Here is an 11669-nt window from a genome sequence, read left to right as displayed (position 1 = left end):
TTCCTGCTCCTCTGATGCTGCTTGGCCTGCTATGTTCATCCAGCTCTACACCTTGTTATCTCAGATTCTCCAGCATCGACAGTTCCTACTATCGCTAACAGGGGTAACCAAGTTGAGGAATAAACCTTCTCAGGAGGGCTTCGAAATATCCAATATTATGGGGTAAATGGGCAATTAGAGAAGTATTAAGTGGTGCTAGTAGAAGTTGGGCAGGTGGACACATCTATCAAAAGGAACAGAGTTATTAAATTATTTTCCTGATTGTAAAAAAATCTTGTTTTGTTGTGTAATGCTTTGTCTTTTAGGTTATTTGCAAATGGTGGTAACTATACACCAAAGGAAATTCAGGAGTACAATGAGAGAATCAAGGAGGTAACCAGTGGCATTGCCAATACAGAAGGGTCAATTATGGTTGATTTAGAAATAATGGAGGCCATGTCCTTAGAGCAGGTACATACATAAAAAGATCTTTTTTGAGTGTATTTAAAATGAAATTTGCCTGAAAATGTGGATAACAGTAAACCTTTACTAGGTAGTTGCTGAGGTTTTTACACAGAGCTTACCAAAATCTAGACAGTGACCCCTGGTGTGATTGTGAACTGAAATGTTGGGGACTTTGAGCTCCAAGGAGCAGTGGCTGTCGTAGAACTCCAACCGAGTGCCAACACCTGTAGGAACCCTTTAAACCTTGGCATTTTCTTCAAGGTGGCCATGGCCTATTATTGAGGCCTGATTCCTGTTCCAAAAAAAATCCAGTGAAAAGGTTACAAGTCATATCAGACCCAAAACGTTAACCCTGTTTCTATCTCCACCAATGCTGCTAGCCCTGTTGAATTTCTCGGCAGTATTGTACTTTTATCCATTATTTATTTATTTATTTAGTGCGTGCAAATGCCCCAAATCAAGTATAGACTCCTCATTTGCTGCATTTAAGGTGACTAGTCCACCATGTAGTCAATAGAGAGGATACTTCTCAGCATTGTTTGTGTCTCTCCACATGTCCATAAGGATAATAGCAATGTCATATGTTTTAAGTAAATAACAGAGTCAGGGATAAATATGAGGGGAAAAGTCAACAGGGAAGATGGTAATGATTTGGATGAGGGAACAAAATGTAACATCTCAAAGTCTGCAGATGATACCAAGTTGGGTGGGAGAATGAACTGTGGCAAGGATGCAGAGATCCTTCAGCATGATCTGGGCAGGTTGGTGAGTGGGCGAATCAATGCAGTATAATTTGGATAAATGTGAGGTTATTCACTTTGGAAGCAAAAATAAGGAGGCAGATTACTACCTGAATAGCTGTAACTTGGGAAATGGGAGTGTGCAGTGGGACCTGGGTGTCCTTGTGCACCAGTCTCTGAAGATAAGCATGCAGGTGCAGCAGGCAGTAAAGAAGGCGAATGGAATGTTGGCTTTCATTGCGAGAAGTATTGAGTACAGGAGCAGGGATGTGTTGTTGCAGTTCTGGAGGGTGTTAGTGAGGCCACACCTGGAATATTGTGTGCAATATTGGTATCCTTTTCTGAGGAAGGATACTTTTGCTGTTGAGGGAGTGCAGTGAAGGCTTACCAGGCTGATTCAGGGGATGGCGGGACTGACGTATGAGGAGAGACTGACCAGGTTGGAGTTGGTTTTGCTGGAGTTTAGACGAATGAGGGGGGTATCCCATAGAGACTTATAAAATTCTTACAGGACTGGACATGGTAGATGCAGGGAGGATGTTCCCGAAGGTGGGTGTGTCCAGAACCAGGGGTCACAGTCTGAGGATTTGGGTAGATGATTTAGTACAGAGATGAGGAGACATTTCTTCACTCAAAGAGTGGTGAGCCTGTGGAATTCATTGCCACAGGAAGTAGTTGATGCCAAAACATTGAATGGATTCAAGAGGTGGCTAGATCAAAGGTTATGGGGAGAAAGCAGGATTAGGCTGTTGAGTTGGACGATCAGCCATGGTCGTGATGAATGGTGGAGTAGGCGCGAAGGGCTGAATGGCCTCCTCCTGTTCCTATCTTCTATGTGTCTATGTAGCAGTGGGAACATTTGGCTCTGCTAGTTGCCAATGGTGTGGCATTGAGGATATGAATGTAATGCTGCAAGAAATTTGATGACCTCCATTTTGTTGTCAAGTGAGTGAATGCCCTAAAGTGTTAGCAGGACAGGCCCCTCCTGCAGTCACATGCATTGTCACCCATACTAGTTTGAGAGGGCATTAAGTGAAATAGTGAAGATCAAAGTGGCTCTGTGTGTGCTAAATCAGCATTTGGTGCCAACTAACATCATGAGCTGCCTGCTCTGCATACTTCTGCTGTACTCATGGAATGCTTAGGCTTTGGCCTCTCTGTTACTTGGAAAATCCCAGCAATACTACCACATGCCTCACATACTACTCCAGCCACGTTAAGTGTGACGTTGGCTTGAAAAATTAAAATGATCACCTTCTACTGAGATCTGTCTTCATCCCCTCGAAGACATCTTGTTTTTTCGATTCATTCATGGGATGTGGGCGTCACTGGCTGGACCAACATTTATTGCCCATCCCTAGGTGCCCTCAAGGAGACGGTGGTGAACTGCCTTCTTGAACCACGAATTCAATTGTCAACTTGTCACCTCTCTCTCTGCTCCATTTTTAATCTCATGCTGTAATGTAAGAGGAACTATAACTATAATCCCCATGACAGGAACCACAGTATGCATTCAGAGACCTTTCAAAAGCACAAAATACTTTTCAAATGTCTACCAGCAGTCCCTGAAGAAGTAAGCTGGATGTATGGTCAGTTATGCTAGTTTTAGAGAGCATTAACTGAAGCAGCAAGGACCAAAACGGCAGTTCTTGTGTTAAATCAACGTTTACTAGCATCACGATTCACCCGTTCTGCATACTTTAGATGTACACATGAAGTACCTGGGCTATCGCCCTCCACATACAGCATTTGGCACATGCCTGTCAAATGCTAATCAAGCAGTATAAATAAAAAGAAAAACTGCAAATGCTAGAAATGCACAGTAGACCTGTCAGCATCTGAAGCAAAAGGAGGAACCTTCTTGTTCTGCAGTATATCTGCAAGTGTCACTTTAAACTTATGGATGTAGACAGCTCTATTTTATCATTATGCACCCTGCAGATTATCAATTATTCTTGTAAAGAAAGTCTTAGGAATTGTGAATCATAGTCTGGTATTGAATATATTACTTTTGTTCATTCTTTCAACAAGTCTACTGCAGTGATCAAAGAGACTGAAGACAAATATATGCGTTACACATTGGATTTGATCTTCATTGAGAAAATTAAACGAATTCTGACTAACACTCAGACAAAAATCAAAATTGAGGTAAGAGAAGTTTTTCTGAGTCATTCCTATTTAAGCAGGAATGTTGTGAAAATCAAATTTAAACAGTCTTTCTGCACCAACAGATTTTACTTCAGAAAAAGCAGGAGAAAACATATCAATAGCTTGTCTGCTTGTTGAGTGAGCCTAGGACAAGCCCTGGTATTATCTCTCATTTGTGCTGCATTCATGAATCTCAGCCAGGGTAGCTTTCGAGATGTTAGAAATTCTTCTGCAGCTAGAAAGAGAATGCTTTAATGGTTCCTGTTCCTGACAGCTCTCCTACTAGTCGGTGCACTTATGGATGTCTGGTAGGGTCCAATGAGTTTGATGAAATCATAAACCTCTTATTTTAGATAGCTTTTGCAATTTTGCTAGAAAGGCCCTAACACAGGGAAACCCTCCTGTTAAATTTACACACCATTAATACAAAAGGGAGAATTTTGACTCTTCCTGGTGCCCCATCCCCCTTTTTGTGCTCAGTGATCTCCTATTTGAAGAGCACTGTATTTTTGTTCCTGGTGGAGGAGGCCACAGTCTCACGTGTAAATACTGTTTGGGATCCCTACAAGGATTAAAGTACCCAGGAGGCATTATGACCTGGAGCTGAACAGAAAAGGCACCACAGCATTTCTGCTAGGCTTGGAAAGGCTGGTGCAAGAGATGATGAAGCCCTCCAGATAAGCAAAAGGTTGGCATTGTGGGAGCCAGAGGTCAGTCTGGGTCCAAAGGGAGATTTACAAACGCCATTGTCTGGGAATTCTTCATCCTGCCACTCATAGCAGGAAACCTTCTCAAAGCCGACTTCCCCACCAGTTATTTAGAAACCAGTGGTCTGTTAAGGACTGATCTTTAACTGGAGCAACCACCCTTCTTCCTCACCACTTACACCCCTATCACATTGCGTGTTTTGGTAATAGCACTTACATGAAGCTTGGGAGTTAAAATACATCTGGCCTGAAGCTTTAGTCAGGAATTACACTTCACAGTCATCTTTTCTCATTCCATCCAACAGGTGCTCTGGTTAAAATTGTACCCACAATGACCAAAAGAAGTTTTCTTCTGCAGACTGAAAAATGCTGTCCACTATTGTCCAGGTTTAACGATGGTGGATAGGATTGAAAATGAAACTCAGGACCGCTTTCCATTTATTCTTTGAAATGATATGTCTGCCCATACACTGTGAATCAATATAAGTGTATTATATCCATGGTACAGGGGGCTACAATTTACAAATGTCCGTACTTATGAATGCGTTTGCGTACAGGAGTGTAATTTTAAATATCCAACATTTTTCACACAGAGGCTGGAGCCTGCATGGAAAGAGCTGCCGAAGGAGGAGGCTGGTACAATTACAACATTTAAAAGGCATCTGGATGGGTATATGAAAAGAAGCATTTAGAGGGAAATGGGCCAAATGCTGGCAAATGGGATGATATTTGTTTAGGATATCTGGATGGCATGGACGAGTTGGACCAAAGGGTCTGTTTCCATGCAGTACAGCTCTATGACTCTATATGATCATTTCCTGTGCTCACGAGCAGCTGCTTTATATTGTCCTGCATTGTGTTCTGACTTAAATACAAATCAATTTGTTAACCGATTCAGGGACAGAACCTGTTGGCAGCCCAGGGACTACCTATAGTAACACAGGTTTCAGAAACTTGCTCCATAGAGATCTACAAGCTACAGCTTTCAGGCTCAAAATCACTGGTGATTGTTTACATACAGGATTTACATTCTAAATGTTTATGTAGGCAGTTTCAAATCTTAAATGTTGAGATAAATGCATGACCAAACATTGCGACAAGGAGTTGGAGAATGTGTGATTTCAAACAGGATATACAGTGGAAGTTTGATATACTGTGGTTAACGTACTGCAAACTTGCTCATAGCATGCAGTCTCTTGACCCCCAAGAGAGGTAAACTTTTCTTTAGTTAAAAATAGGAGAAAATAAGTGTCTTCTTATTAAGGTGATCCACCCATAACATAACCTTTTGCTCCCAAACATCCATATTGTAATGAACTTGCACTGTAGATATCAGCCAAGTACTAGAGGAATATTAGTGATTTGCCATGCCTTATAATTAATAGTAATAAGGTTATGAGTTAATTTTGGAATTATGTTCAATGGCAACATGTGTTGAGCCCAGGGATTAAAATACTCAATCTGCATTTTCCATGATTTTCCCGTTCTTAGCATCAAAAGAAAATGTGTCTGCAGTACAGAATCATATAATTTACCCTGCAGACTTTTATGCAATTTATGAAAATAATCTTCATTCTAACTTGATATGACCGTGTTGCAGGTTGCCCTCAGCAACAGCCATACCCTGAATATAACTTCCCATCTTGAACAGTTTGAAAGAAAAATAGATGCATGTGCCCGACCCAATCTGGACAAAGAGGTGAGTTGAATTTCTACTGGAATTAGCTCCTCTTTTGCAAAGTTTTACTCTTTATCTACAGATCAATCTGTGATTTTACCTTTGCTTTTGTACTAAATATTTTTACCCCTTTTTATCACCACCAATACCTAAATTTTCTCAGATCATCCCTAGAACTTGCTGCTGCAGTTTTACACTTTGTGCATTTTCAATATGGTTGCAGGAGAGCAACCCAAAAGTACAACAACTGTGCCTAGCGTCTAAATTCAGGGCATTGAGCTGCCGGTGATCTCGCCAATGTTTGGTTAGCCTTGGATATGGCAATCCTTGCCAGGAAGAGGTCTCTTGCTGGCTCTCTAAATGCCTGATGAGACACCTGCCTCCACAATAAGGCTTCGCCTGATCATTTTTATTAGCGTTCTAAAGCAGAGACAGCAAAAATAGACTCATTCATGTGATTTCAGTTACTGTAAGTAATATATTTGTGACACTCCCCTCTCCAGGTTGTGCTGCCTAAGGAACTGTATCACTTCTCCAAGATTATCCAGGACCTTATGGAAAAGAGGGCTCTCTATCTCAACTGCTTGGTGGTAAGTGTGAACTGTATTTGTGTGTTTTTGCTGAAAACATTACCTGATAACCTCACTTGGTAAATTTCAAGGTTTAAGTGGTAATGAACCTGAGAACAGAAAAGCCCTAGATTTAAGCTTCAGTTTGTGCTGTTAGATTTTAAACTTATGAAATGAGACTGAAGTAAAGACATGACCTAGCCTTTGCAAGTAGCATCCGCGGAAGTATTTTACACCATTTGTTGTTACTGAATTACAAGTTATTTTGCTCTTGATGTTTGGAATAGTTTTCCTGCATCCTGATTACTGCACTTCTTTTCTCCTTTATGAACCCTTTCCAATTATTTGTTTTCTAATCATCCCACCAGCACATTGCTACCTGGTGCATTGGCACTTGTAGATCACCTTTCGGTTTAAGCAGTGATCCGTTGAAAGCTGCCTTGTAAGAAATATCACTCAACCTTCATCATCAGCATGGTCTCTTTTCATGCTCCAATGTGTACAGAGAACATGAAGAATTTATTAAAATGAACAGGCCATGGGATTTCCAGTGAGGTCAGACTACTGTTGAACAGATGCACAGTCCATGCAACTCAACCATTGCGTCAGGCACACATCGTTACCCTTGTATTGGCACTTAATAACAGCCTTCAAGCAAGGGTGTGGTTGCTGATGGTGGTCATTGTAATTTCAGTACAGAGCACCTTTAATACACCATTTCTACTAACCCCCTCACAGTCAAGATCCTCTTCGGTAGTGATATCTCTAGTCATCATGCTGGATCAAAGATAAACTGCAACTGGTTGCAGCACTTTTGTACCACCTTAGTAAGTATGATCCTCGCCCTGCAATAAAAATAGGGCAAGTTCAGCACCAATGGCATATGGTTCACATTCGCAATTTTGTATGGGATATAAAAATGACTTTAATGCACTGACCACAGCCTTCATCAATGTTAATCAATCCAAATGCCTGAAATTGTCCATTGTAAACTATTTGAACTGCTAGGCTTCTCATATTTGTTTTCTTCCTAGGATTCAGTCATAACAGAAGTTCCCCTCCAAGGGCAAATTGCCACAGCCGCTCATGTTGAGTTTCAGACAAGGGAGACTAAAATAAATGAGAATCTGCTGCTGCCCACCAGAAAGGGAAAAGTCCCCACTGAAGATGTGGCTGTTACTGTCGTCAAAGAAATATTACAGTAAGTAAAGATGGCTTAATGCTTTCACTGGCGTGAGCAGGAAACTGATCGCAACATAGAACTTTAGAAATGCGCACCCTACCGATTCTCCATTGGGTTAAAGTTCCCTGACCCACAAAATTAAACGTACATTGCTGGTTGGTTTTATACTTCCTGACTCTTTATATTACATTACACAATCCGGCAGGGAAAAGGGAATGGTAGTCAGTGCCAAATGTAAAAGGGAGAATGGCATACACAGGTCACTCTACTGTTGCAGAAATGAGATAATCATCCTTTTATCTGTATTGAATGTTTTAATATCTCTTTCATTACATGAATAAAGTTATTCAATACTGTATTTGGTATGGTTTGAGGTGGCTGCTGAAGTCATTCAATCTTTGAAACCGTCCGTACCTTTACTATGGGCAGCTGGATAATAATCAAAAAGGGAGCTTTGGCTATTTCCCCTTCTCCATCCCAGGAACACTGGACCAAAATCTTTTGAATGTCCTTGGCTTTGGAAATTGTGTCAGAAGATAGGGCAATTGTCAATGTAACATCTTTGCCCAAAAAGGTAAAAAAGAAAATGATATAGACCAGTCAGACCAACATTGGGAATATGGTAGACATTATCATACAAAATTAAGTCATTAATTAAGTCTTTAGAAAGGTAGGTTGATTAAGGACAACCAGTGTAAGTGATAAATTGTATCTGATCTTCAAGAAAATAGTGAAGTGTATTGATTATGGACAAGTTGGAGATTTTTAAAACGGCATTAGATAAGAAGATTTTAACCAATAATATATTTGTAGACTTTTAGATAGAATTAAGGCATGTGGTATTAAGAGGCTTGTGACAAGATGGTTAATAAATTGACAAAATGGCAGAAAACAGGAAGTATTGGTAATGGCTGTGTTGTGAATTGGAGATACATAAAAAGACATGTAAATTCCTTTGTGGGTTAGGGTTGGGCCAACCCTATGTATATGTCTCTGTGTATAACCTACATCACAGGTTTGGATGGAGGAAGCATAAAATCAAACTTTTAACGGCGATGGCAATACGAAGACAAGAAATGTAGTTAAGTGAAGTGCACTTTAGATGACTCAGGTAGACAGAGCTGGATTGGAAATTGGAATTGGACTAATGTAAAGTTTGCAGCAGGAAAATGAGGGGTGATTCATTCTCTCAGGAGATTAAAAAAGATATATTCTAAATGGTAAAACTTTAAAATGTTTGGGGCAGCACAGACAGTTGGATTGAGATACACAAGTAGAAGGCTAAGTTCATAAATCTGTAAATTGAGTGTGTGGGATCCTAATTTTTATAAAAAAGTAAAGCAACAATACTAAACTTTTTGAAATCAAAGATTAGGCTGAGTTTAGATGATTGAGTCCAGTTCATTCAGAGATAGAAGGAACTGCCAATGCTGGAGAATCTGAGATAATAAGGTGTACAGCTAGATGAACACAGCAGGCCAGGCAGCATCAGAGGAGCAGGAAAGCTGACGTTTCGGGACTGGACCCTTCTTCAGAAACCGAAACGTCAGCTTTCCTGCTCCTCCAGTTTCCAGGTGGCATCATTGTGACACTGGAGGAAGCCCAGGATGGACATGTCACCAAGGGAGTGGAAGGGAGATGAGTCCAGTTCATGTTGTCTTTGGAAGGATTTCATAACCATGAAGAAAAGGAAAAGCACTAAAACAATACCAGGGATGAGAAGCTTCAGATATAATCTCTCAATGAACTTGTTAAGTGCATTAATTGATGTACCATTGCTGTGAATGAGTTCACTAGCCCACCATCCCAATGGTTTTCTCTCCCGAAAATGGCTTGGGTCAGGAACAGAGGTGGGACAGCAGCACACAGCCTGTATTCCATTATCCGTTCTAAGGAAGGGTCACCAGACCCAAAACGTTAACTCTGATATCTCCTCACAGATGCTGCCAGACCTGCTGAGCTTTTCCAGCAACTTCTGTTTTTGTTTGTGGTTTTGTATGCCATTATCTATCCTCACCCACCTATGTCTTGAACTGCTTCTATCAGCAAAATCTGGCCCAAGATTCTTCTCAGCAGAATAGAAAAGGTTAAGAGGAAGTCTAATTGAGGTGCTCAAAATTGAGAGATTGGGACATTGTGAATTGGTAACTAGAGAACACAAAGTTAAGATAATTACCAAAAGAACAGAAGATGTTCTTTAGAGAATTTGGAAGGTTGGAGGGGAAAACTCATTCAGGTAGTGACATTTTGAGTATCAATGCACAGCCTACTTCAATAGGTTGCTCAGTATTCTTCATCACTATCAATGAGGAAACTTGTGTGACTTCATTGCAGTGTCTAGCACTGCCGGAAGTGATGCTACGTTAACAAATTTCTCCCTCATGCAAAGAGTTATATGGAGTAACGTATCAGAAACGGCAGTTGGGACAGAATCAATTTAGAAAGGAAATGCATATATATTTGAAAGTGAAAATTGTGAAAGGAAATAGGGAGTGGCAATGGAATTGAACAAAGTGGATGGCCCTTTCAAGTAGTTGGCACCTGCCCACTGTGTCAAATATTGGACTTCCATAATGCAATGCTACAATTCTGGATTTGGAATTGAATATGTAGTAATATTGTATTGTTCAAAAAATTATAACTTGCAGTGTCCATAAATCGGAAGTGTTACCTGATGCGGACCTTGAAACAGCTGATGATATATCTACAGTTAAAGGTAATACAGAATGGAATCCTTTCTGTTTCCAGCACCAGTTGCCAAATGAATAAAAGGGGTAGTATCTGGGCAATAGGGTGGATGTACTCCAGTTTCCCCTTTGATTAGTATACTTATTGAAAAGCATAGAAAAATGATTGCCACTACTATAAATTGTGGAACTGGTCATAACACACCTGGGCTTGGGTGGGCAGCAAAAAAAAAATTAACTGCACAGTGATTCCAGCTTTAGTGCGTGTATGTGTAGATATCAGATTGAAAATTGGCTGTACAATCAATGTTCAAGTATTCTCTGACAATGTTGAAAACAAAACACAAGGAATGGGAATATTACTGGAGAGTCACCCACTCTCCAAAAGAAAATCTACCATTACTTGAGCTAAAGTTGTAAATAAATTTGACTTCTGTAACAGGTTTGCTTTATAACTGCTTTTTGTTTTGGGACTTGATTGTACGTCACCCATTGGAATGAGTGGCACCTGAGACTGACAATGAAACATGATGCATTCACAGAGTGAACGATTCTCTGAAAGTTATCAAACTATGCATTTGTAAACATTTTTCTGTTGTCTTTCTTTATTTCACATCTTTAACACACACACCCATGTAAAGATCTGCATCACAGATTCAAAGATATTGTAACCTTATGCAGCATATTGCCACAGAACGCTCTGAATTGCAATCAGGAATGGAAACCCTGCTTAATCTTTCTCTGGGGCAGTGACACTAATTAAAACATTATTATCATCATCATCACATTAGGATTAGTTAACTTAAGTGGAAATTGAACTTTTGATTTGTAAAGCTCACCCTACATCATCACTCACCAACAGAACCTTAAATTGAAACAGTTTATTAAGGTGTGGTACACTTCTGTTTTTGTACAATAACAATAAAATCGACAAAAATGCAGAATTTGTCCTGTATGTGGAATACTGGCAGTAGCTTAATTGAAAATCATCTTGCCTCTTCATTCATTTTAGCAGCATCTCAAGTGTCATTTGGTTCTGGTTCACAAAATGCACGCTCTACAGCTGTGTCCTCCAAAGGGCAAAAGATAACAACACCTAGGTCAGTAAAAATAAATAGCTCAAATTTTTTTTTTGTCACCGTTATGTCTTTGGGATTCTATTTTAACTTGTCTAATTTTAAAATTTACATTATACTCCTATTTAAGCTGCATCTTTAGCTCAGATGATGACAGTAATTGGGATCTCTCTGACTCCTCTATTCTATTGTCCTCGTTTTGAAAAAGTATTTCAGGCATTGCTCTCAGGCTTTGCTGAGAGAGTATTTTCTTTATTTCCCTAAAGGATCTCAGTTAGTCTAATAAAAACCAAAAGAACTGCGGATGCTGTAAATCAGGAACAAAAACAAAGTTGCTGGAAAAGCTCAGCAGGTCTGGCAGCATCTGTGGAGGAGAAAACAGAGTTAACGTTTCGGGTCCGGTGACCCTTCCTCAGAACTGATGGTGGCTGGGAAAA

The 11669-nt window shown here is 40.1% G+C and overlaps 1 protein-coding gene across 1 annotated transcript; it reads left to right on the top strand.

Moving 5' to 3' along the window:
* Positions 1–305: 305 nt before the first annotated feature.
* Positions 306–11260, top strand: LOC109915724 (coiled-coil domain-containing protein 180-like; the record flags this gene model as incomplete). The annotated part of the gene is made up of 7 exons (XM_048593996.1): positions 306–450; positions 3216–3332; positions 5640–5738; positions 6221–6307; positions 7321–7487; positions 10118–10185; positions 11169–11260. Coding segments are annotated over 7 exons (775 nt in total), but the record flags the coding sequence as incomplete, so codon positions are not given.
* Between the last annotated feature and the right edge of the window lie 409 nt (positions 11261–11669).

Source organism: Rhincodon typus, unplaced genomic scaffold (assembly GCF_021869965.1).
Source record: "Rhincodon typus isolate 14 unplaced genomic scaffold, sRhiTyp1.1 hic_rhity00005067, whole genome shotgun sequence".
Classification (NCBI taxonomy): Eukaryota; Metazoa; Chordata; class Chondrichthyes; order Orectolobiformes; family Rhincodontidae; genus Rhincodon; species Rhincodon typus.
Note: the sequence above shows the minus strand (reverse complement) of the source record. Positions and strands in the feature narration are given on the sequence as shown.